Raw genomic sequence first — 27,847 nt, forward strand, 5'->3', positions numbered from 1 at the left:
ATGGCTGTATACAAAAGTTGCACCAATATATGTTAATAGAACAATGTTTGTTTCTACCTCGTATGCTCTGATTTGTCACAAAGTGCTTGAGTATGTCATTTTTGTGATGGGGTTTCCAGTTTGTGGTTGCAACTGGCTACAGGAATGATAATCTTAAATAGTCACTCTTCAAGTCCAGGATCATGGGACCGTTCTTTCTTCTCAGCCTTCTCCCCTGGCCACCAATGTTTGGGGATGGAAGGAGGCAGTGACACAGGGACGTGCATTGAAGTCTTCCAAAGCCAGCTCAAGTGCATGCGGCATGGAGGCTCCAGGGGCGAGAGCAGCTGATGATCTCCCATTAAGGTCTGTCAGAGCAGATGGCTTGTTCTGCTTGCTGATTCTGGAGAAAGTAGAAAAACGCTGTTGTCTTGCCCAAAAGCAAACAGGAGTTGTCAGCTTAGGAATTTGCTCCCCTGCCTGATATTCAAGTGGGTTCATTTCACCAAGGCTCATTGACCAAGGGTAATTACAACGGCCTGGCAGCTGCAGAAGGGTCCATAGAAGATACAGGCTTGTCTCTGCCCAGGGAGCTAAAGCAACGGCAGGGAGGGGGAAATGGAGCTGTGTACAAAATGCTTTTTAGTGAATGCAACAAACAAGAACTGGTGTAATAGAGGTGGTTATTGGCAGTGGGTACCTCTTGTGCTAATGGGCAGTGAATGTACTCTTTGGTTTGGTTCAAGCTTTGAAGGAGCTGTTCAAGGTACTGAACCTACAGTATTTTGAAGGCACAATTTGGTACTGCAAAGAGCTCCTTTAAAGTTCAAACTAAAACTGAGAGCAGATTCACTGTTCTATCACTGTTCTATCTATGAGGACAGTACACACAACCATGTGGACGTATATTTAGACATCATCATGAAGCCGCTACTACGCAAAATCCTTGCTACTGCATCTGGAGACACATAGGTGAACTTGGAAGTATTACAGTTTTACATGTAACCCATTGGTCCACATATAGTATCTAGTCACATTGAGTCATTGATGGAATAGTAAGTCAACACATATGTAAAGTCCTTTTTACTTCCAAAATGCTGAGGGGGTTGTATATAAGTGTGTGGATGAGAGAATATATTTTGGGAAGGTTTTGGCATTTTTCTATTTTAATGGTTTAGAACAGTGGTACCCAAACTTATTTGGCCTACCGCCCCCTTTCCAGAAAAAATATTACTCTCCGCCCCCTGGAAATTAATTTTTTTTAAAAAATAATAGCAATTAAACAGAAAGATATATGTATTAATGCATATGGCAAATGCACCTGCAGCCATCACCGCCCCCCTGGATCGCTGCAGCGCCCACCAGGGGGCGGTAGCGCCCACTTTGGGAATCACTGGTTTAGAAAATAATAAAACATCATAAAACAAAGTGCATTTTAAAAATTGAATAGCAAATGTAGTCTTTTTTTTTTGAAGAAATGTGAAAACACTAGCTTTTAAAATAATTTTCCAAGTTCTTATTACTGTTCTGAAAGGGGCATGCTGTGATTGTAAACAAACAAACCAATGGTTTTGAAGCTGATCAGGCCACTTAGCAAACTAGGCAATATGGTGCCAAGATTGTCATCTTGTTTCCAAATAGGTATGTGAGTATTGTTGCCAACAGGACAAGAAAAAAAACAAATTCAGCCTCTAGGCTGCTCCTTTCTGTGCTTTTTACATAGATTGGATATGCAGAAATTATCATTCGCTAAGCGTAATCACTTGCTAATTGCTGCAGAATTAACCTCTTCTCAAAGAGGCAGCTAAAGGGACTGGTTTATAAACTGGCAACCTATGTTTGTGCTGCCAGGTAACAACAGCAGCTCTCATTAAAAAAAAATAGAATTTAGAAACCCACCACTTTCCAGTTCTTTTGATCATGGAAGAAGACTTGGGAAACCATGCATGTTGATGACTTAGGAACCAATGGGGTGCAAAATGCTGCAATTTCCAAAATACCCTCATTTGTACAATTATTAAAGGCATACGAATCCATTTCCTGCTGTATCTAAATCTATAGTTTACAGTGTTCAATGTATGGTTTTTGGTTTGGTTTTCCCCTGACGTTAAGTCCAGTCGTGACTGACTCTGGGGGTTGGTGCTCATCTCCATTTCTAAGCTGAAGAACCGGCGTTGCCCGTAGTCACCTCCAAGGTCATGTGGCCGGCATGACTGCATGGAGCGCTGTTACCTTCCCGCCGGAGCGGTACCTATTGATCTACTCACATTTGCATGTTTTTGAACTGCTAGGTTGGCAGGAGCTGGGGCTAACAGCGGGCGTTCATTCCGCTCCCGGGAATTGAACCTGGGACCTTTTGGTCTGCAAGTTCAGCAGCTTAGCGTTTTAACACACTGTGCCACCAGGGGCCCAGTTCAATGTATAGCAGGATTGAAAAAGTGTGAGATCTATGTGGTCCCCTGGGTTTTCTTTTGATGTTCTCAAATCCCCCATCTTCCATGTTAGAAATACAGCAAAAAGGGGGCTGAAAATAACATGGGTCTTCATGTCTTCAGGACTCCTTCAGGATCTTCAGGACCTCAGTTTCAGAGATGTAATCTATAAGACCTAAGGAGGATCCTTGGGGGGAAAAAATGAACCTATCAAAGTTTCCCAGCTCTGTGTTTAAAAAAGAAAGGCATGGAAACACAGCACACTTGTTGCACTTTGATGTCATTTTGATTGCTGTGGCTCCATCTTATGAAATCCTGGTCATTTCATGAAACATTTGGAATTCTCTACCAATCAACTTTAGTGCCTTCCCAAATTAAATCATACTGCTAGCATTATGTAGTGGGAAAGATGACTGTGAAAAGACTAAACCCAACCAACATGGTATATTTTAAAGAATATAAGCTGTTACCAATGGTGCTATGGATTCTGAAGAGGCACAAATAGATGGTAAAATGGAGAAACGTGCCAAGAGGAAGGCACATCAAGCAAACTCTTGTTGCAATTGCCTTCCATGTGGAAATTGATGTTGTCATTGTGACAGACCATGAGGATTTCAGAATAGGTCTCTACAGTCACTTACAGACTCACAGCCAAGACTCTACTTCTGGAACACAATCATACTCAGTCATGAAAGATCGCCTATGATGTTATGATTATAAATAATAATGGGAGTGGTTATCGAAAACATCTGTGGGGTAAGTGTCCCCCATCCATGTATTAGGAGACATTGAGGCCCTTCTCACTATGCAATCATAACACTTTATGTTATAGGTAGTTATATGACCTAACTACCTTGATTCCATCCTACAGTATTGATGATTGGTGGTTTGGCAGTAGGGTGTAGTCATTTGAGCATTAGACTATGGGCATTACCATATGGAAGCTGCTATCCCACATTGTTCCTATGACCTGGGATAGTGTCTACATATTATCATTATGATGACTCCTATCACACAGTTACTGGCATGACATTACTGTGATGACTCAGCAGTACGAAGTCTCACTTCTGGATTCATGGCAGAGGCTTCGTCGTGGGCAGGTGGCAGACTGACATTGGGTATCGTATGACATTGTCTCATTCTGTGCTGATTTCCATCTCCATGTGATGAAGTTCTATGATTCTAGACACCATGGTATAAATACCTGAACAACCATGAAATCCACTGGGTGACCCTGGGCAAGTCACATTCTCTCATCCTCAAAGTGAGGCCAAAAAAACTCCATGATAGGGTTGCCTTTGGGTTTCTATAAGTGGAAATGGCCTGAAGACATGCAGCAACAAATGCATACTCGAGCTCTCTGTCTGATAAGTATAAACACCACATGGAACTACACATTCAGTGAGTTCATAGGATATACCCTTGCTAGTTAAAAGGTAGTCTCAAAGCAATATAATTGTGTAGTGAGAAAGAGACCCATACCTACAAGAGCACCTTGAGAAGCTGACACGTGCGAACCCAGGAGATGCCATTCCTTGGTCATCAGTATGCAGCTAGCCAGATATGGCCAGAAATTATCCCCAGACTAGTTGAAATGGGAATTTGGCTCTACTGGGGATGTGTAAAATAATTTATAGAGAAGGCAAAGTCATCTCCAAGCTTTAAAGCACAATCTTGGTTCCAGCACCACTGACAGATCAGCTGTCCTCCCCTGCTCTTGATGTGGTGTCATTTACTGTGGAGATTGATACCTTTCCATATCCCTCTACCCCTGATGGATCGACATTAGCAGTTTTATTAGACTGGCAGAAGGTGGAGTGCAATGAAGAGATTCACACTTAATTGAGACAGCACTTAATAGGAGTTTCGAACGAGCAAATTTATTTGGAAAAAATGTACCATTTCTGCACAACAATTGAGTTCTTAAGCAAAGGAACAGAGGGCTTGGGCTGGATGTTTCTTTTTTCATGTGGCACAGGTGGGTGTTACCATGGAATTCACAGCTGTAGTAGCCCTTGGTATTTCAAAGGTGGCCACTGGGTAGTCTGGAGTGAGGTATTCAGATTTTGGGTTAGGATTTCCAGTTTTTGAAGGGTGTAAAAAATACATCTGCAAACAGTTGGAACTTGCTCTTGTTTGTTTGCTAGCTACCTAGATATCAGAGTTTTATCTTTGCATAGCACCAATAAGATATGAAGCCCAGAACTTTTCATCTAACTCAGCTGCCGCTTTGTGGAACTTAGGCTGGCTGGTTAGACGTCCAAGGTTCCAGTTGTGCAAAGATTTGCGTGTGCGTTTATAGTTGTTCACATGGACCCAGCATTGGGTTAAGGAAGAAAGGGGTCCTGAGCTAAACCATAATCTGGGGTCCGATTCCTTCCTTCTCCTGACATGATATTAGGAAACAGCCCATCCTGACTGAATTCTTTCTAAATTTCAAGAACTACTGGGAGCAATGTGTGGATATGTTAGATGCACAGGGCTTGGTAATGTTACTTTTGGAGACCACAGCACCCAGAATCCCTTAGTGACCACGCTGTTCGAAAAAAATTGGGAGCTGTGGTTCCAAAAAGTAATTCTGCTCCTGAGACAAACAATACAGATGATGCCGATATGTTTGTTTAGTGAGACCCAGGACCTCTCTGGCTGAGCATTTTAAAGACCGCTCCCCTAAACTACAAGCCCCAGAATTTTGCAGGAAGCATCCACGGGATTTCAGATGGGATGCAAATTCTTTGCCTGTTCTTTAAGCTCTAATGTGATAAGGCCTCTGGCAATGCATCCCACCCCATTAGGTAGAGTGAGGTGCCCCTAGGATGGGAGGCTACAAGAATGGCAGATAATTCCTGCTTCCACAATACAAGAGTATCTCTACCAACTACTGATGATCTGGAGAGTCTTGTTCACAGTGCCACCCTCCCAAAAACAAGCAGTGCTTTTCCTTCCACTTAGATGACAGGAAAGTTTAGATAATTGATCCTTTTGTTATATTTAGACACCACTGATTCAGAACATCCCACTATGACTGCATTTTATGTCCTGTCTCTTATCCACTCAATTCTCCCCTTTCTCCCTACTATTCTACTCTACTTGCAGTGCTCCATATCTAGTGTCCAACATGTAGGCAAGAGACAGAGAAATGGGGAGGAAAACGGCTGCAACAGCAACTTTCAAAGCTCCCCAGTCAGCTTGTGACCACTGTGAGAAGTATAATCTGGTGGGAAGTGCCTGCCTTTGTAGTTTCTTGATTCAGCAGTGGATGTACAGCCATGTGGAAAATCTCTGGCTTTAAACTGACCAATGTTAGCCGTACTATATAGAACTGCCACCTTCTTTACTGACCATGCTCCAGCCGGATGTATGGATACTTAGCACTCAAGGCTGTTCCTTTCTCTTAATTCCAGGTGGAAGCTCTGATAGTGAAGCACAAAATCATTGGATTAGATTCATTCATGTCAGGAGCCCTGGCTTTGTTCTTTAGCATTCTTAGTCTAACTTTATAGAGTGTTGCTAATTCTACGGACCCCAGTAAGACACATTATGGTAGTAAAGTTGGCAACGTGCATGCAACTTTGCAGAATCTGGGCTTGTTTGGTTATTTGCATATGCTCATGCGTGCTATGCGCATGATGTTTCAGAATCTGAGTGCACCCATTTGCATGTAATTCTGGAAATTGTGGACAAGTCAGAAGTCCCATCCCATTCTTGTTCATTGACCCACTCGTGTCATAGAGAGGCTGCTATTTGCAATAGCAGTTTAGCTGAGACCACCAGTGGACCAACACATCTGCCACATTTTGCATGGCGCATGCTTTGCCATGTAAGCTAGAACTACGACCAGTATTTTCTTAGTTTAAGGATAATACTTATACATCTAAGAAAGCTCCTTCGATCTGGATGGATCCCAAAGTGCTTTACAAGTCTCTGAGCGACTGGCTGTTAAAAACAAGAGGAAGGCATCAGTCGCTCTGCAAACACTGCCGAAGTGTGACCACTTCTGGAGAAAAGTGCAGCAAATGCCCAACGACTCAGAACAATGCTACATGCTAGTTTTAAGGACAGCAAGCGAGGAGGAACATTACCCAATGGAAACTGCACAAGGGAATTTCAGGTTACAAAGCATCTAAATGGCAGCTTGGGAGTTGATGAAGACGCCAGCACAAGTACATGAAGTGTCTGTGTTATTGGTCTTCCTCTTTCAGCCTAAATGAGACTAAAGCACGTGAGAAATACCATGTGAAGAACAGCTCAGAAAGGGGAGAGATTAAGCAACCATAGCTAGGTAAAAACTTTGCTCTTAGATCCACCACCTTCATGGGTGGGTCAGCCATGATGGGTTTGATGGGTTTGATGAGTCATCTAAGTCGACTACTGCCAGGTCTTAATTTGATTAAGATTACCAATAGTGTTGTCAATTCTTAGGAAAAAAAAGCCTACTTCCATGCTTCTTCCTAATAGCAAATTTAGGTGGGGATCCTGTTCATGACATATCTTGGCATATCCTCCCATCATCACAGTATAGGTATTTGTTTGGATGTTTTGCAAGGAGGTGTCCAATTGTGAAATGAGCCTCCAACATGTAACCTCAGGTTGATATCATGAGGAATGCTCCTAGACATCATATAGTTGTAGTTGCACAGTCAAGAAGAAGGAACTGCCATAATTCTCTTGGACATCTAGCAAGTACTCTGGAGATATGACCACATTGTAGTGGTTCCTTTTACTCAGCTGCACAAATGCAAATGAATAGCACCTAGGGCCCCCCAAACTTTGCCCATAGCGTGTATGTTTTGTCACCATTGAACTGTGCTGCACAGAGGATGACAGCAGAAATATGCTGGTGGAAATTTTATGATCAGCCAATGGTACCATTAGATCTTGGCTCAATTCTGTTGGGATCAATAGACAAAGCTCCTCAAAGCATGGGAGAGAAGCATGGAAGTAATTGCCAATCTGTTGATGGTTCAAGTTGCAATTAAAGGCATTAAGATCATTTGGTGGCTATTTGAAAATAAGCTGACAACCCCAATGGATTCCAGTTGACCCTGATATTGTAACTATACTTGCAAATAGTGGTTAATATTAACAGTGCAGCCCTAATGGTAAAACTGTAACTGCTCCCAAAAATCTTGGATCACAAGGAGACAGTGCAATGATACAAGCATGCCAGTTGCTGGAAAAAGAGTATTTCACACATTACTGAGAGGTGTAGTTTAAACTGGCAGGCAACAAAGAGAGGGACTGCCATTTCTACTGTCAGTATGGTATTCTATCAGTAGAGATGGATCACTTCCCTACTGCTGATATCAATATCATTTGCTCTTTTAGGGAGATCAAGGTGTATCCACCTTACAGAAATATAGCACTTTGATCCTATGAAATCCTGGAATTTGTAGTTTCATGAGATTTTCTGTCAGATAGCTCTAGTACTGTAGTTAAGAGAGGACACTAGGAAAATTATCTCCCGAAACTACAAAACCTGGGATTTCCTAGGATTGAGCTAGGGTAGTTAAAGTGGCATCACGCTGCTATAATGGTATTTGTGGAGACTTCAATTCTGGTTTTTTACCTTGGCTCATCATGCCCATCTTGGCTGAGGTCTCACCCATGTTTTCCTACATTTGTCTCTCTATTGTGCGCTTGCATAAATACTACTTTTTGCAAAGGGAGCGCAGGAGCACATTCACCTAGCTAAGAACAGAAATGGCTAGCAGTTGCCCAATAATATAGTGCACTAGTGGCTGCCACTCAGTCAGTCTGGCTTTGAAGCACAGCTGCTGCTGAGGCTGAAAGAACCACAGGTGCGTTGTTGGTTTAAGCTTTGTCTCTTTCCTTTAAAGGGCACAGGATGAGGCCATTACACCTCATCCCCTTAGGTTGTCACATCTTGCTTTGCCTGGTTGACATGTCATCCAGTCAAAAAAGCCATCATGTTGTTTTCTGTGTGTGCGTGGTGTGTTTTTGTGTATGTTTTTTCCTTATGTATCCCTTCATCTTATCTTTCTTGGATGTCGCTGTTCCACTGACATTATCTCCCTGCATAGAGAGTTGTTTCAGTAAAGCAGAGGGCAATTGCTTGCCAACAGTGACGTGCTTGCAGATTTCTTGTTCTCTGCCCCAGTTAAACAAGAGGTGAGCACTTCAGATATTGTCTGGGTTTTGGTTTCTTTTTGCCCCCCTGGACTGACTCCCACTGAGAAAAATAGCTTTGTATGTTTTCTTTAAAGCTGTTTCCTCTTCTTAGCCTTAATCATCACTTTATCAACCCGATAAATGTAATCGAGTGGAAGCAAAGGCAGCTTGTTTTCAATGGCTGTTGCTTGTGGGAGATCAGCACATGCTTTGCATGCAGAAAGTCCCAGGTCCAGTCCCTGGTGTTTCTGGTTATAAAAAGGTCCTTAGGTAGCAGGGCTGGAAAAGATCTCTCCCCGAGATCTCAGAGAGTCACTGATAGTCCAACAGTCTTGGGTTTGACAGAACAATGGTCTGAAGAAACTGATGTGTACATTCCCTGTGGCATCTCAAGTCAACAGGCCATTTGGCTTCTCTTCTTGGCTTTGTCATCCTTCTCGATACAAGAGCTTTGTTCAAGTTGCAACTCTGATGTCCCATTTTCTTTCCCAGAGATGAAAAAGCCATGTAGAAGGCCACACTTGGGAAATAAACTTTTGTGGGCTACAACTTTTTAAAAGATGACAATTCTCTGGATGTTGCTATCTGAAATGGTAACATTTCCAAACTTTCAAATAGCATTCCTCTTCCAGAGTGTCTTAACAGAGGGCACTTTTGGAGGGCAAAGCAGTGGGATCCCAGCTTAGGTTTCCCTTGCTATCCCTGCAAATTTTATTTGAGGAGTCTACAAAAAAAGGTACAGTGCTGGCATTTTGCTTCTGCAGAAATTCACACTGAGAATAGCAATGTCTGTATCTGGAGAGAAGGAATCCATGAGAAGGAGGTGAGAATCAGATTAGAGAATTCAGGAAGACAAGTAATTTATCCTATGCCGTGGAGAGAATATAGAGCAAAGTGATCTAGCAGCACCCTCCTCCTTCTGGATTGATGCATAAAAAACTATTTTACCATTACTTAAAAATTTGAAGATAGTTTCTGGCCACCTCCACATTCCTTTTCACAGGATTTTGGATGACCTGCAGAGATGGAACAGCACTACTTCGAATGATACTGGCCAATTGAAAAAAAATGTTATAGCTGTTGGTAAGAGTTTAGAAGCATTATGTTTTTGGTTATAAATCCCAAAATTCCAGTGGGAAATTCTGAGACATGTCATAATCAAAGACATTTTTCTAACCTCTATCATGAATATCTAATTCACCATTATGAGGTGAGGGGCAGGGAGCAATCGTAGGCTGAGGGCGACTGGAAAGTTATAGCTTGGTCTCCCCATATCTTTCTTAGGCTCCTTTGCAGGGAACTACTAAATGTTCTCCTAAGTCAGGTCTCCCTGCTTTGCCGAAACAGGCAGGATAATAAGCCCGCACACCTTGCAGCAAATATGTCAGTGCATGTGATGGATTGCTGACTGCAAAGCCATCCTGAGATGGTTTTGCAGATGAAGTGAGATGTGCAAAGCTGCAGAGGGAGATTGCTAGGACCACGATTACTGAGACTAAAGTTGGAGAAAACAGAAATAACAGATAACAAAAAACATTGTGGGTTGGAATTTTCAGTTAACATGGTTGTATGAACTGGCCTCAAGAGTCTACTTGTATCATAGTGGTCTCTAGAGGTGGCGTTTGTCTTGCCCACTTGTGTTCCAACAGCATGTTGTTATTGTATGAGGAGGGGGACCAGATGGAGATTAGATGGTTTATAGAATCAAGCCCTGGTATCTATGTTTAGGATGACTGGGTAGATGGTTGGAATGAGGTATACTACCTTTGCTGGACACGAGCCACTGTTAGTCAAGCAAATAGCGCCTTCAGGCTCTTCCAGAGTTGGACCTCAGCCTTCAGTCATATCCATACTGCCCGGGGATGGTGAGAATTGCAATACAATGTTATCCTTTGCTTTGATTCAGCCAAAGACAATTACAGTCTTTGGGTGAATGGTTAAATATATTTCACTTCCATATTTAACTTTGATTTGTTGTTAAAAATAAAGCAATTGGTGGTGGGGGGGGGGGCATGTTCTTCCTCTAATTCTCAAAATGTCTGTTCTCCATCTTATAGAATCCTTAGATCTGTTCTCATCTTATTGAATCCTAAAGATCTGAGCATGAAACTGCAGCCCTCCAGTTGTTTGGGCCTCCAACTCCCAGAATTCCTGACCATTGAACAAGCTGGCTAGGACTTTTGGAAGGTGGAGGCCCAAACAGCTGGAGGGTACCTGATCTATAAGGTTTTTGTAAGATATTAACAACAACTCTCCATTTCAAACATACTTTTTAAAAAAACAGAACAACGAATTGGCCTGGTTTGCTTCTATCTTTGCTAGGAGGAATGGGCAATTTAGATGGGCCCTAGAGCCAGTTTTGAACTGGCAGCCACTAGGTGCAACACTTCCATTGCAAGTGTAAATTTTCCAAAATTGAAAATTGTCTGAGGTTTAGTTTTGGAAAAAAAAGAGGTAGTCTCCTTTTCCAGACACTAAGGTAAGGACAATGTCTGGGGGATTCTGAGAGTTGTAGTCCAAAGAACTAAATTTTGTTGGCAGACTTTGCCAAACAGGATATTGCAGAGGGATAACCAGGAAGATTAATAGCTGTTCTTGCAACATTGCTAAAAAGGAGACAAAGACAACATGTTGCTGTCTAAAAAATGGAATGGCCACGTTGCCATATCATGTAGTCATCATGGTTCTGTTGTTGTTGAAATTAGGTATGCTTATTTGTCACAGACTAACAGTGATAGGATTATTTTCATTGACATCAGAGGACTTGTCATTTAAATCTTCAGCACCGATTTCTTTGGCTGTAGCCCTGCCATTCTAGGGAATGTCTTGTCTTCTTAGTGTTAAAAAGATGACAGAATTCTCATTGTCAAACCCAGACTTTGTGACTCTAGTCCAACCAGAATGGATGCTGTGTCCTTGGAGTCCAGTATCTTCTATGCATTGAGCGACTGTTTATCAGGAAACTCTTCCCTATAGAATAGGCCTTTATTTTTTGGCCTGAATAGTTGTTGGTTTCTCAGATCAGAATAGGCATACATTCAGATGCAGTAATACTGAATGTGGTCATATTCAAAGCACCTATAGATATTAGGATGTTCCATCTACATAAGCCTCTCTTGTGAGGTAGATTGGTGTGTCATTACCTCTCACAAGGAAATAATACACTTTCACCAGATGGTCCCATAGTTGTCTCGAGGCTGTCGAAGTCAAGGTAGGAAACTGGTTGGAGTAGCACCTTAAATTGCTTAGCTTTCCACTATGGAAGCTTTTCGGAAGAAATGTGTTCTTCCAACATTGAACAAAATAAAAATGAATGAAGACACATGTGTGTATGTAAAATAAACATTAGAAATCAAATAAATACAAGTTTGGAAATGTCACCTTTTGAACGACAAATCCCAGGATCCCATAGCTATCATGGCCCTACTGACCATAATGGATGAGTGATTCTGGAAGCTGACATTCAAAAAAAAGGAATGTTTCCAACTTTTGGTTTGGATTGACTCAGCACTTAGGCTTTTAAAGATAGAACTTTTAAAGACAGACTTTAAAAGCAAACTTACAGAACCAAGGTGCTGACATTGTGACTGCAGCGGTCTTTGTACCAGCCTGCTGGTTTGGCTGCATACTGGACATGCACCTAATCTGTATTATGGTACATCTGAGTGGTTGCCAACACAGCTTGATTGGATTAAAATATTAGCTTCCAATTATGCAAGGAATTAATTTGTACCTGCCTCTGATGTCAACTGCATGGATTGCTTGAACATGAGTTTGGTAACCTAACCACAGCACTATGCAGGTTGCAGAGGTAGAAACCAATTCTCACATTTGTGCCATGCAACGTTATAAATGACCAAAAAGGGGTGATTAGAGAGATTTGTGATGGGGATAGGTGGGTAGGAAGGAATTGGACATTATCAATTTGCTTTTCTTTTTTCTTCCAGGTGCAAAATTGTTGGCACAAAATTGCAACTGTAAAAATACATAAGTTGTGAAAAAGTTCATGATGAAAAAAATATATGCTGGTGTAAGATTTGCAGTATCCTCTGACCCGCAAAGCACACTTTGGGAACCACAGTACATATGGACAAAATATGGATTTGTAGATGTCAGAACTTAGGACAGTTTAGACTACAACTTCCAGAATATCCAGTCATCACACCTAGCATGGATATTCTGGTAGTTGTAGTCCCCCCAAGTAACTTGCCTATGCTCTGCTTCAGATTGCTATCAAATGTTCTTGCCTGGCCTAGAAAGAAAGGGGCTAACCCCTTGCTCGCTTTCCTCTTGCCATGCTTACATTAGATCCCTTACAATGTTTGAGGGCAGAACATCCCCTGTCACATTCATAGTCCCCATTCCAGTCTTCTTCCTCGTAACGAGTACCATGACCTGCACAGTTCTCTTCAGACTTGGCCGGCAAGTAGCTCCATCTGCCAGGACTGCCAGGGGATTGCTCTTGGAAGTTGTGTCACGTTTCTGGGTGAGCCTGTAGCACCGGGGATAGTTACGGAAACATTCAAAAGTGTCAGCGCAGTTCCTGCAAGATCCACGATGGTCAGTGAAAGCACTGGAGAATCTCATGGAAGCTCTGCCGTCTCGTGTGTGGAAGGACTGGAGGGCAATGACCCTGGGCCGAGTGCAGCAGAAGACAGCGCAGACAGCCTGCATCAGCGAGAGATCTTTGGACAGGTATTTATGGAAATTAGGTTTGAAGAGCAGATAAACCAGAGGGTTGTAGGTTGCTGAGGACTTGGCAAATACAGATGAGAGGGCAAAAGCCAAGACGGGCACCTGGCTGGCATCACCAAAAGCTGACCACAGGGCAACAATGGCATAGGGGGTCCAAGCAGCCAGAAACCCGATGCACACGGAAACACTGAGCTAGAAGAGACAGAGAGAGAATAACCAACATGAAAATGCCAGTGCACATAATGGATTTGAAAAAAGTATACATGCAAGAAATAACATTTAGACAGAAAAATCAGATGCACAAACATAGGATGGTTGGTGCCTGACTTGCAAAAACTATCTATAGTTTTAGTTGATCATAGACTAAACATAAATCAAACAGTTTTTGTCAATATGGGATACCCAGCTCTTGTTCCATTATAAGTGGCCATGGTGTCTCAGGAAGAGTTGTAGTCACCCATATCTAGGCCCATTATCTCAAAACTGTTGGAAACAAATGTTGCATTTTCTCTTTACCTGATGTCAAACCCAACCCAAAAGCTGGGCTTACGCATGAAACAAATCTAGAGATCTTAGTAAACCACATACTAAACATGAATCTATAGTCAGTGATGCAGCAGCTAAAAGAAATAACGAAAACAAAAGCCAATGTAATTCTAGAATAGAACTACAATTTCCTGATCAAGATAATTTATCATACTAATCCTCATCCAGAATATTGTCTCCAGTAAGAAGGTATATCAACCAGTTAGAATACGTCTTGTGGAGGGTGATCAAGATGCTAACAGCTAGAAACAAAGTCTTATTAAGAATAGCGGTAGATTCATTCATTTATTCATTACTCTTCCATATTCATAACCATTATTAGACTATTATCAGGAGTATAACCCCCCCCCGCCGCCCCATACCCTACTTTATTTGGCATCGCCTGCATGAGGAAAAAGAGATCCATTCTGCCAGCAACTGAAGCATGGCTTAATGAAGTTTCTGCCATGTTTGAGCCAAGAAAAGATATTTAGCTAAGTATACTTGACTAGGTACCTAATGTAGAATACTGGCCAGAGTTTTTTTTAATGTATTTTTTCATGCAAATCTACTTTAGTATGTGGACAAGCTATTTCAGTGATCACCTTTTAAGAGTAATGGACGAAATGAAGGTGTTATTTCAATACAAAAAATATTTACACAGATGGCATGTTTGAAAAAGTAGTTTACTCTTAATAGTCATATTTTAAACCCTGTTTAAGGATTTTGTCATGCCAACCTGTTGTCTCATCACAATTGAATTGCTTAAGTAAATGGAAACAAATAGTTAGGTCAGTTACTTGAATAATCTCCTTCACACCTTGGTGCAATTGTGCTATGTTGACACTTTGTTGATGGGAATTTCCACAATCACTCTTACACACAACCTCACTTCCTATCCATGTTTGCCCTACCTAAAATGTGCATATTGTGTTTTCCCCTAGTTTTCTTAATTTCTTCCCCAATTTTGCTGCAACTCTAGATGCATGCAGTTTTGGCACTCTCATGAGACTTTCCTCTGCTTTGCAATATCAAAATTGCAGCAGAAGGAAATTATTGCAGAGGGAAGAAAAATGCAGCAATAGAGACATTAGATTCATTGACAGGTTTTTCAGTGCAAAGAGAAGATCTAATGATGAAATGAACACAATGTGACTGCAAGACAGCCACAACATTATGTGGCAAGCCCTATCAACAAGCACTTATATCCTGCCATAATTATACTTCATGTAACAAAGTCTGAAAAGTCCCTGGCATGTAAAATAGCATTACTGTAGCATTACTCAGAAGTCAGGCAGCATAGTAGTTCAAATAAATAAATAAGCCCCTGACTTCTGTATATTACAGTTCAAAACCATATTCAATGAGCATCTGCATTAATTGTCTGTAATTAATGAGTTAATTAACTGAAGCAGTGAATTGTTGAGTGCACACTGGAGTTCCTCTACTTTTTAAGATAAGAAACCCCTGATTTCTCTCTGACAGAATGCTTGCGAATCCAGAGAGTCAAGTGTACGTACGGTGAAATTAAGTTGTCAAGTCATGACAGACAGCCATGCAACGTGAGTGAGCAAATCATCTCAGTGTAATAGAACTTGGTTACATTTTACCTTTGCCTGCTGCAGCGCATCTATCATTTTTTTTTACCTTCACTCTCCCCTGATACGGCCTATCGGGAATTTGTGTGGGAGAAACAATTTCTAACAAATCCTCTGTGCTGAAGATTCTTCACATTTGGTTCCACAGGGATTCCCATGGAACAAATCAAAATCACCTGGAAAGACCAGCAAATGCATTCATACTTGCTGCACTCTAAGCCAGGCACCATACGGCAGCTATAACAGGGCTTGGAAAAGTTTCCTTTTTGGACTACAACTCCCATATTCTTCTAGCCTAGCTGGAAAATTCTTGGATGTATAGTCAAAAAGGGGAACTTTTCCAAACTATGTCTAACTCTCAAGCAAATTGTTGCTGATGTGTGTAGCGCCATTCACATCATCCCATGGAATTCTATGTTCATGTTTGTGTTCTAAATGCTGATTTTACATACAGCTTAGTCTACCCACAAGTTTCTGCACCACCAGAAATTCTTTTTCAAAAAATATAACTATTAATATATTTGTTACTTTTGACTTGATTGTTGTGTTGTCTCTTTACCTAGCAATGTTTTGCTTTTCCGAGATGTTGAACTCCCAGATGGGCTCTGAATCTTAATAGCTATGTTCAACTTTGAATTAAAACCCTGAATATATCTACTTCCATACAGTTGCCACCACTGTAATGTGTTGAGGACTGCCATACTGGTTTTCTCTTCTGATAGTTGTAAATTACAGTATGGATTCCATAAATGAGATCTGTGATTTCACTTACCCACATCAGGGAGAAATGATCTCTATAGAAATATACTAAGTCCTCCAGGAGATTCTGTACTATTCTTCCACAGATGTTGCAATAGAATTGGGATGGAAGATCTAGCTAATTCTTCTATAGGAATCATCAGGTCCTTCAACACAATTATATGGTATAAAAGAAAGGTTGTTTAAAGGTTGACTACAGCCTAGCCATGAATGTATCCCACCACGGATATGGGGTGAGGTAAGGTGTGTGGGGAATTACTGTACTAACTTCTCTTCCTGTATGGCCACACCTGAAGGTGATTCTTGAAGAACTTTTCAATTAAAATCCACCCCCTTTCATAATCCAGTGCAATAGTACCATGCTTTAAACAAAGGAATAAAGTAGCATCATAAGAGAAAAGATACCACCCGTCTCTCTTCCTACCACCATAATGCTGAGTTTACTTGATTATTACTGCTATTTTGCAGTTCCAGAGTTCATCTGAGGAGTTATAAAAGCTTTCCAAACTAGCAAAAGTATCCAGCTTTCACCATTTGTTTATGTGTACTTATACTCTGTTTTGCCTCCAAGGAGCACAAAGGGCATCTAGTCGCAACCACATTGTAAAAGCAACTCTGTGAGCTTGGTCAGGCTGCTAAATAATGACTGATGGTGAGGGTGTCAGGGATGACCATCCTACTAGCTTGAAGGATGACTTTCTACTACTAGCTGATGACTTGAAGGTTGGGTTGCTGACCTGAAGGTTGCTGGTTCGAATCCAACCCAGGGAGAGAGCAGATGAGCTCCCTCTATCAGCTCCAGTTCCACACAGGGACATGAGAGAAGCCTCCCACATAGATGGTAAAAACATCAAAACATCCAGGCACCCCTTGGACAACATCCTTGCAGACAGCCAATTCTCTCACACCAGAAGCGACTTGCAGTTTCTCAAGTCACTTCTGACATGGAAAAACAATCCTACTAACTTCCTCTCCTGCTCCTTCTGCTAAACTGTGGATGCTACCAATAGTTGTGCTGACCAAAGATGAGGAGGATGCTGGTTGCTGATCAATTCTTTGGCTGCAGGAAAATGCTGGACATCTATCCTCTAGACTGCCCCACTTTCATATGTCCCTGCCCACAATGGAGTACCCCTCTGTCCCTCTCACTCCGGGTTTTATCTTTGTGTTCATGCGACCTGCCCTTGTTTTACTGTTTTTTGATTTCTCGATGTGATGTATATTATTATCTATTGCATTACTTTTAATTATGCTATGATATGCTGTTTTTATATTTTATTATATTGTATTGCTCTGGGCATGGCCCCATGTTAGCCGCCCCGAGTCCCCGTTGGGGAGATGGTGGCAGGGTATAAATAAAGTTTTATTATTATTATTATTATTATTATTATTATTATTATTATTATTATTATTATCAACAGCTAGGGGGCAAGTATTAAAGCTGGTTTAGTATCCAATGCAAGGAGGAGAGGAAGGAGACTGTGGCTGTGTGGGCGGCACCAATGGCTGGTAGGCTTTGCCAGGGCACTGAGCCCCTTGTTTTAATGCCTAGCTTGTTTTACTTTTTAAAATAATGTGGATCAAATTTTACATCTTTAGTTATTAGTGCAAAAAAAAAAATCTAAAAAGCTCAAAGGCAAGCTGTTCAAAGTTATCACTCTTTGTTTTACTTGCTTCCAAAACTGGCTCCATGGACCAAAATAAAGTTGTACTTTGTTTCAAATGTTGTGCCTTTTAAATGGCAGATCTAAGGCCATTTTCCCTTTGATTCCCTTACTAAGAATACATACCGGTATTCTCGAACAATAGCAGATGGATACCAGGACACATATGGCGAAGCAACATCAGAGTGTAGTCAAGATGGCAAATGCCATTAGTGTTTAAGAACGGACAGCATAGGAGAGGCTGCAGCAACTTGCTTTTGTCTGAGCCTCCTGGCAAGAGTAAGATTCACCCTGATGCTAACCTATCCTCCCTGTTGAATTAACTAAGTGCAAACAGCTTCTGAACTTTTAATACAGTTTGCAGCAACTGAAGTGAGGTCAAAGGGGGAACTGGGAGGAAAAAAGAGAAACTGGGGTATCTTTAAAGTTGCTGAAAAAGTGGGAAAACTAAAGGTTAATTAGAACTGTCCCTGCTAAGGTGTAAAGTATGTGCCATGAGAGGAGGCAGAGGAATAAGGGAGAGCCATCAAATAGCCCAGGAGTTAAAAGTTTTCAGCAGGTTCTCTCCCAGGGTTTGGCTTCTACCTTCATAAGATTCAGTTTCTTTAGCTGCTCTGGAGATCTTTTTTTTAAAAAAAAAACTCAACATAAAAATATTTCCAACTACAATACAAACTATAAACATTCAAAGAATGAAAAAAGTGAGGAAAAGGGAGGACGGGGCCAGAATACAGGATGGAATATAAACCAATGGAAAAGTGGCTTCCAGTTTTCTTTCAAAGTTATATCATCCCATTCTTCCAATAACAAAATCTCACTAATTGTCATAACCATAAGTTGCCAAGTTATTTCCTTTTTTTCTGCAAAATGTCTATATGGGGCTTCCAATCTTTTAGAAAAGGCATCAATGATTTTTCTCTAAGCAAGCAAGATAATTTGTCAATTTCTATTAAATCCATCAATTTTCACCAACTAGTCTTTCTAGGAATCTCTAGGCGCACTGGTGTTATTCTATGGTCAACTTTTGGTGGAGGTTAACTTTAGAGTCACTGGATAATCTAAAAGTTCTCAGAGAGATGCCCTCATGTAAAATGCCCAAGAAAGTGGAGGGCCTACTATACTGTACACAACAAGTTCAAAATGAGAACTTGCGTTACTTTTGGGACTACAGATTCCCAAACCTTATTACAATCATGATCTCGGGCATTCTGGGATTTGTGGCTCACACAAATTCATGACGCTGATTTGGAAGTTCAAGGATTTGTAAGTGAAGTAATTCGCAACATTGAGTGAATGCTCCCGCTCCCGCTCCCTCTCTTTTTCTCTGTATGCGTCTATATTTATTGAGTAGTTTCCTTACCTTGACAATCAAACTGTGAACACTGTTGGCTCTACTCCGTGGGGACATGTGCTGCTTCACTGCTCTTCTGGAGACTTTCACAGTCCAAAGGATGAGTGAGTAAGAGATGAGGATCAGGAGGCATGGGATGATGTAGCAGAAGATAAAGAGGGCCATGATGTAGTATTTTGCCTCTCTGGTCAATGCTTTCCACTTGATGCAGCAGGCTGTCCCGTACGGTTCTGGTCCATAACTGCCCCAGTCAGCTAGAGGAGCCACAGCAAAGATGAGAGCATAAGCCCAGACACATGCTAGCAGTGCACTGGCATACGTGGGAGAAAACTTATTGCCTGGATGGGGAGGGAAGGAAACAGAAAGAGAGAGATCATTCATGATGGCTAGAGCCTTTGCTGACAAGGAGATATAGATGCAAAGGATATGTGCAATTATTAATTCCAAGGTTGAAAAAAATGAGCTTCCTAACAGTTGGGAAACACCACTGGAAAGACTGGGAGTTACATACTGATCGAGTTTCATTTGGTTGATAATCTTTTCATATGATGCATTCTGTGTTTTCTTTTATTTAAAATACACCTACATGTTGTCCATCTTAAAAGCAATGTGCCTGCTAGTAATGAGTGTCAGTGAGAAATTTAAATCATTGTCTTCTGATATTCAAGAGCCTGTGTGTTGTAGTGGTTTAAGAGTTGGACTACAGCTCTGGAGACCAGCCATGAATACACATAGGGTTACTTTGGGCAAGTCTCATTCTCTCAGCCTAAGAGGAAGGCAATGGCAAACCCTTCCTAAACAAACATTTCTAGAAAACCCTTTGATTATCGGAGTCCGATAGATTCACCTTAGGATCACCGTAAGTCAGAAATGGCCTTAAGACACACCACAGTAACAATACAAATGTCCCGAATGGTTGCACAGGAATTATTCTGTTAAAGAAAACAGATATGGGGTTGGCAGGGGATGGGAGACTGTCAAGAAAGACTAGGTCTAGATGGTCCAGATAAATCATCACCATTATCCCACTTTAAAACAATGCATTTTTACAAACCTACAGCATATAAATATTAAAATATAATCAAACATACAATTATTGAAACAAGTCAGTTAAAATTGCCTTAAACAAGTAAAATTGTTAAAATAATTAAAACAGAAAGAGTAACAGAGATTTGTGCTTTTTACTGCTTGGAGAAGGCTCCTGTTTATCACCAATCTTGGACTGGAGATAAAACGGCCATGCCTCCCCACCCTTGTTATCTTCCCCCAATGGAGATTGTAAATAAGTTGGAAATCCTTTTATTATATCCATTCGTGCCCTCTCCCCAATTCCCCAATCTGCATTGTTTTCTCAATTATAAAATCTAATTGGAAAGATTATCTAATTGAAAGCACTAACTGGGAAGCTGAAAATCAATCCAGTGATTGGTGGGTGGGGGAAACCTGAGTGGGTGGAGGTCCAAGGAGGGGGCAGAGCATCCACTGGACCCTGCATGGATTAGAAGAGGAGACCCATTCGTCTACCCCGAGACAGCTTTGCATAACATTACACCTTCACAGGATGGACTTTCAGTTGACATCTGGGAATCCTTATAAAGCTCATAGCATATCTGCTTAGTTAGCAACACATTTTGAGCAGGGCTGATAAAGATGAAAGGCCAGCAACATTGTGCCTGGTGAGTCATTCCTTGAGCCTTGCAAATGTCTCATTCAAAACCCATGTGAACAGCAACACAGCTTTCATTGGTACACTTGAATTGCCAATGTACTACATCTCTGTGCATGTGTACATAGGAGCAAAATGATGTCTCTTATATAAAAAAGGCAAAATCATACCTACCTAACAATTTCTAGCCATAGATGGTTGTATCTATCAATACAGAGGGCTATAGAGGTATAGCCAGAGTAAATGTTGGAGGACAAATGTGATGGTTCAAGTGTGTCACTCTGCTTCATGTGCTATTGTAAGTGTTCAAGGACCTCTTCACATAGAGCAAAATAGCCCCGTTTTGCTGCTTTTAGCCAGGGCTTGGATGGGGCCTGCCAAGCGTCATCAGACAACACATGGCAGGCCCCACTCTCATTCCAAAGTGGAGGGGGAACATCAAAATTCACTTCCTCTTCAACCAGGGGGTAAAAAGTGTTTTTTGGGTAGCCCTATCCTTTTCTCCATATGATGGAGGAAAGGGCAGTTGGGCAATTCGAATTACTTCACAGTAAAAGAAAAGTTTGGACAAAAGTCTGGATAATGGAGTGTCCTTGGAAAGATACTCATGAAAACAAGAAACACATAATCAAAGCTTTCCCAGAAAGTTGAATCTATAAAACATAGCAAAATGTGCAATGATTACCTAACTCTATACACTCATGTATGATCTAGAATTTTTAAAAAAAAACAAAACAAAAAAACCTAGGTTTCCACAGAATGGGGCTCAACATATTCATGGTTCATACCCAAATCCATAAGTTTAGTCCCAAAACCTGCCCTCACCTTTATATGAGGTTTACTTATGCATGAATATCTATGTGAATATGGAAGGAAATCAACCAATATCTCTTTTCACACCACTAGAAACCTTTTGACCAGCTAGGGTTGTAGCTATATTTATTTATGCATTTATTTATTTAATACATTTATATCCTGCCCTTCTCACCCGAAGGGGACTCACCATTATAGCAGTTTGAGTCCAATTTACCTGACACAGATCCATCCTTTGAAATCCTGAGCTCAGTATTTCAGGGAGGAACTCAGAAGTTTTCTGGTGAGTGGATAAGAAATTTCTATCAGAAAATAAATCTTAGATTTACAAGTAGGAGAACTTTAGGAGATCTGTGATGTCCACAAAAACTAAAACAAAACAACCCTAGTCCACAATCTGCCATCTATTAACTTCTAGGGTTTATTCACACTGCACACTGCACAGACGACTGTAGGGACTGGGCTAGGGCTCATCCAGTGAAGTAACATAGAGCCAGGGGTTAAAATAAAGTGCAACTGATAGCAAGGAATAGCACCTGGATTACTCAATTTCAGGATTGCTGAGTAGCTATAAGGCAGCTATACTAGTGCAATGACATATTGAAGGGCCATGGAAGTGGGTAAAGTGCAAGGTGGGGATCTATCTGGTGGCCAGGGTAGAGTCTAGAGTTTGAGATTAATCACTTTCAAAGGCCTGCTGAAACCACCAGGTTTTCAGGTCCCTGTGGAAGGAGGATAGTGATGGGGCTTGCCTTATCTCTTTGGGAAAGGTGTTCCAAAGAAAGGGGGCTACCACCGAGAAGGCCCTTTCCCTAATCCCCACCAACTGCACGTGAGATGGTGGTGGGAGCGAGAGGAGGATCTCCCTGGAATATCTAAGAATCCATGCCGGTGCATAAGGGGGGATGCAATTGTGGAGATAGGCGGGTACAGACCGTTTAGGGCTTTATAGGTCATAACCTACACCTTGAACTGGGCCCAGCAACTTATCGGCAACCAGTGGAGCTGTTTTAACAGGGGTGTTGTACATTCCCTATAACTAGCTCCGGTCAAAAGCCTGGCTGCAGACCTTAATAATAATAATAATAATAATAATAATAATAATAATAATAATAATAATTGTTAACAGCTAATACGGGGCCAAGCCCAAACAATTACAATAAAACAACATTAAATACAAACAAGGCACACGTTGGTATTTCTGGGCCATCTTCAAAGGCAGCCTCACATAGAGCATGTTGCAGTAATCCAATCTAGATGTAACCAAGGCGTGGACCACCGTGAACAGCCACAATGTGCATCTACACTATACTCTTCGCTACCGCATACACAATGGTATTGCATGGACATCTCCGTTTATGCCACCGTCACCTGGCTATGACTATTTCACATCATTATTTAAAAATCTACATGCATAGCACAAATTACACTTGCACGTGTTACAAACAGGATGCTGCCCTATGAGAGAGATGAAATGCAAACCCCCTCAAAAGAGGACAGAAGAGGACAGACATTTGCATAATTCTTCCTAGTAAGTTCTTTTATATGCGAACAGATGCAAATTTTGAAAGAACTAAATTCACATCTTGGGGGAGAGAATATGACCAGCGGAACACGTGTGCCTGTTCAGAATCAGATTACTGTCTATGTGCTGTCCGATTTGCCTTCTTAGTTTAAACCAGGCATGGACCAGACAGGACTTCAAACAAAGGACACCTTCAGACTGAAGGCAGGAATCCACCTTCAAGCAGAGGACTGCACTCTATAAAGAAGCCCACATGGCCACTTGAATCAGACAGACTTGAGGGATTGTAGTTTTGCTGTGGCACTTTGGGATACCCCGTGGTGAAATTAAACAAATGTTTATCCTACCACCATCACACATTTTCCACCATTCCACTTTCTTCATAAATTATCTGTTTTCTGTACTCTCACACAGGATAAATATCTGTCCTCCCACTGTCCCCTCCCCAATTTTTTAAAAAAGTTTTTATTAGATTGTTCTTAAATAATTTTTCAGTATATTTTCCTTCCCACCTATTATATATAAAAATATTTGACTAGATTTACGGGATTTTACCTGTAAAAAGTTTGGCTAGATTTACGGGATTTTACCTGTCTCTATGTGGGGAAACCAAAATAAAGTTGCTTGACCTTTGAATTCTGAATCATTGGTTTAATGAACACTTTAAAAACAGGGACTGACTTGAAACCCATGTAATGACCATGCATCGTTAATGGGCTCCGTGTGTGACCATTACTTAAAGTGTTCAGAAATGTGGCAAAAACTGTGTGTGATGAAGTCATAAGTCTCCGGTTGAGGATCTATGCCAGGGTAGACAACTGTGACTGTTATGATTGAGCCTCATGGCTCTGTTACTGACAGACGTGGGCGTAAGACTCCTCGAGAGTCAGATACTCTCGAGGAGCGAGAGAGAAAAAGACTGCGAGACATATTTGCAGCACCATCTGACGAGGAGTCTTTCGAAGGGTTTACGGAGAGAATGGAGGAGGGGCTGGTTAGCTCAGAGGAGGATGAGATGGATTGGACTCGGGTAAGGGAGGAAGTGGGTGCCACTGGCCATGATGGGACAGAAGATGAATGGGGACCTTCAGGATTAGACCCATGGTTTAGCTGGAGGGATGGGACGGGATCCACAGCTGGAGATGCTGTTGGGCGTAGTCAGAGGTGTTCCAGCTCTGACGAGGAAAGTGATGAGGAAACGCCCGGGTTAAGGAGGACAGCTGACAGTGATGAAGATTTGTAACTGGCATAAAATGGGGCTTGAGAGCAATTGCAAATTGCGTTGGGCAAGGTAATCTGGGCAAACGCTTGGGATCCGTGTGTGTGTGGGACGCTTCCCTGAAGACTTGTGTGCTTTCCTGTGCTGTGACGTAAGTTGATTGGAATCCAGGGTCAGACGGCGGGAGGGATTGTGTGGGCATTTGTTTGTGCAAACCTGTGCTTACTCTTATTAGCTTGACCTTCCGTCGTCTTCTTGACGGACGCCATCTCCTGCTTTGAGAACTCGGACTGAACTGACCACGGCTTGTCTTCCCCCCTTCTTGGACTTGGAAAAACTACAAACGTCTGCTTCTGGCTTTGATCTACGGAACGGAACTGGTCTACTCAACTGCTACAATCCTTGGCTGATTTACTCGTGTTGGAGATCCTGTCTGCTGTGTGTGTGGGGGAGCGACGCAAGTTACTCTAAGCACAGTGTTGGCAGCAGAGAGGAATCTGCTGCCAATTAGTTGCATTCTTTGTATCTTTTGTTCCTTGGCTTTCGTTTCGTTTATACCCAGGCTGAAGCAAGCAGTTTGTTTTTACCCGGATTAAACTCCGGTTTAATCCGGTTTATCTTTTGAACATTTACTTTTGCCCCTTTTTGCTCCTAAAGGCAAAAAACTGCCTGGCCCTTGTGTTTTACGGGCATTTTGAGTTCTGTAATCTAATAAACTCTGTTACTTTGAATCTTGTGGCGTTCTGTCCTTGACAGTGACCTTCCAGATTTTTTAGACTTCAGGTCTTAGAATCCCTCATCATTGACTATATTAGCTAGGGTTGCTGGGAATTGTGGGGCCAAAACATCTGGCCAGTCTAGTGTAAAAATCTCAGGGGTTGAGCTATATTGGAATAAGACTGAATATATATATTTACATTGTAGAATAAATGCAGTTTGGCACTAATTTAACTGTCATGGCTCAAAGCTATGGAATCATGTGGTTTGACAAGATATTTAGTCTTCTCTCCCAAAGAATGCTGGCATCTCACCAAACTACAACTGCACTGAAATGTGAAAGTTAAAGGGGTACCAAACTCCATATTGAGTTTGGTACCACCTTGATTCTGAGGCTTCCTTCTTAGTCTGTAGTGTGAACCCTCCTTCCCACTGTTTGGCTGTCACATCCCTTTAACTTAGTATAAATATTCGCATGTGGAGATGCACAATGCCACTACTATACAACTCCCATGTAGAATAGCAACAATGTGCAACATGTGTCAATGAGTGATTGCCATGCATAATCTTGCAATGAGCAATTCAAATCACAATGCACAAAATTACAGACTACATAACTCCACTTCCACGGCCGTCAGCAGAATACATCTGTTCTGATCTGGCAAATATTTTGCTCCATATGCGTAACACAACTTAGACACGTCCATGTCACTAACAGAATGCTAGCCCATGTTTGTTCATTTTTTTGAAGGTGGAAGGGGACTTTGCCAGACTTATCCTCTTAGGAGCTGTTTCCACCTTCCCATTTTCAGTCATTGACATGATTTGGAATAACGTATTATTTTCAGATTTTGCTCTTTAGAGAATTCATCTCGGAAACAATAACTAGCCTTCCACCAAGGGAAAAGATTTACATTTTCGGTCTTCATATTTATATTGGCTCTGAATGACCTTTTTCAAAGAAAAGTTGTGTGGAGGAGGTGGGAGAGAGAAGCAGTATTTGCATGCCTGCTCTCCTTCCTTGCCTTCAACGAAAGCTGCAGTAAACGCTCTGACAAATAGCCCTTTGAGCACGAAACTGCATATTTACACGCACACGCAGGGCCTGCACTGGCAAATATTTTCAGAAGCCTTTTCAGCACATTACCTTTAATGTCAGGCCTGATAGAAAGCTTTAGCGGTAAGGGCTGGATTTTCTTCTCAGTATGCAAGAGTAACTTCCATTTGCTTCAAGATGAGTAGTCATATGGATGCCTCGGTGCCCGCTTTACAAAGGAACATACAGCATATTGATGGTGCCCCTCTAATGAAGAAAATGTTGTCTTCTTTGCCTCTGACACGCCGTTCATTGGGTAAATGATAAGCCATAGTAAATGACTCACTTGGAGCCCTGCTGGTGTGTAGATTCATCAGCAACCTGGTTGACAAATTCACTTTTGCTTTCCTCTTTTACTAGACAGGAACAGCAGGGATCTGGAAAGCTTTCCTTCCAATTGATACAGGTTTATTACCATTGCAAAATCTACATTGGTTTTAGACCCATTTAGGTAATCTACTTTGAAGTCCAGAGGGTTAATGCCCAAGGAAGGAGACATTAGAAAGATACTGCCATTTTAAGGAAGTATCTCTATGCTTCCAAGGCCATATTTCTTAATCCAGTCACATTCAGTACTGGGCAATGCTAAATACTTCTATGGCAGCCTCTAAACTAGCAATGGGCATGTGCCAAGAGTTGGAGGGCCACGTTGAGCCATTTCAGGTTCTCCTGGAAGTCCAAAGTGTTGCAATGATCATTGAAGCTGTCAATTTGATCAATCAGAATGGACACCATGTGAAGCATTGTCTTTTCTTTTTCCCTTCTCCTTCTGCCTAAAAATAATGTTTAGCCTTTCTTCTTATTCCTATTTTGTTTCAAGGTTACATCTGTAGGTTTGGGGGAGAAGAAGGATTCTAAACACTGAGATTTAAAAGAGCAGAAGAGTGGCGCTTTAATGTAAAATCAAATCAAATATTTTTTTATCAGAATTTCTGTCATAAAAGTCAGTTTGTACTAGACAAGCCAGAATTTCTTTGCCTTTCCTTTTTCTACTGCTTAAATCCTAAATTCTCTGATCTTCTAAAAGCTTAATTAAAAAAAAAATCCAACCTAAGTCTTCAGACATATGTAGGGATAACATTTCTTTGAAACTAAGCAATTAAAGATACACTGAGATTAGTTATTGCCTGGTGGGGAAACGCAAAAGTGCATTAGAGAAAAGATAAGCTGGTGAGACCACGTAAACTGTATTTTACCTCATCAGGAAACAGTAACTGAATTTGCAGAGGGAGGAGAGGTGGTTTGTTGGCTGTCGTTTAATAGCTGGTGTTAGTCTTTATCTCTCCTTCCACCTTCTTCAGTTATTCACACAGCTACCAAGCATTGTCCCCTAAGCTTCACATTGGCTGCGCAGCTTGGCCCAATGTACATTTAAAAATAAATGTCAGTTGGCTGCATAAGGCTATGTAAGTTGCCTTTTGTAATAGTCTGCCTATTTCCTCGGCAAATGAGTTTGTTCCTACATGTACTTAGCATATGTATTTAATCTAGATGGGAATCTTGCTTTTTCTAAACACTTTCTTTTGGCTGGGACTGGGTTAGAACAGGAGAACAAGGAGATTGATCACTTGCAAATAGGAGGCTGCAAGTATTCTAGGGGCTTCAACCAACACTTATTAAAATCTTTATCTAGCCTGCCTTTGGAACAGACAGGGGGCAGGATACTACATAACTTC

General features: G+C 41.4%; 1 protein-coding gene across 1 annotated transcript in view; it reads right to left on the bottom strand.

The window, feature by feature from the left end:
* Positions 1 to 4,269: 4,269 nt before the first annotated feature.
* LOC100566300 (opsin-5) overlaps positions 4,270 to 27,847 on the bottom strand; it is a 97,477-nt gene continuing 73,899 nt past the window's right edge. The window contains exons 5-6 of the mRNA XM_003220651.4: positions 19,145 to 19,473; positions 4,270 to 13,430 (exon numbers count right to left, since the gene is read on the bottom strand). Of these exons, the coding sequence (XP_003220699.1) occupies positions 12,843 to 13,430; positions 19,145 to 19,473 (917 nt within the window). The 3' untranslated portion in view covers positions 4,270 to 12,842. The remainder of the gene's footprint in view (positions 13,431 to 19,144; positions 19,474 to 27,847) is intronic.

Source organism: Anolis carolinensis, chromosome 4 (genome assembly GCF_035594765.1).
Source record: "Anolis carolinensis isolate JA03-04 chromosome 4, rAnoCar3.1.pri, whole genome shotgun sequence".
In the NCBI taxonomy this organism is placed as follows: domain Eukaryota; kingdom Metazoa; phylum Chordata; class Lepidosauria; order Squamata; family Dactyloidae; genus Anolis; species Anolis carolinensis.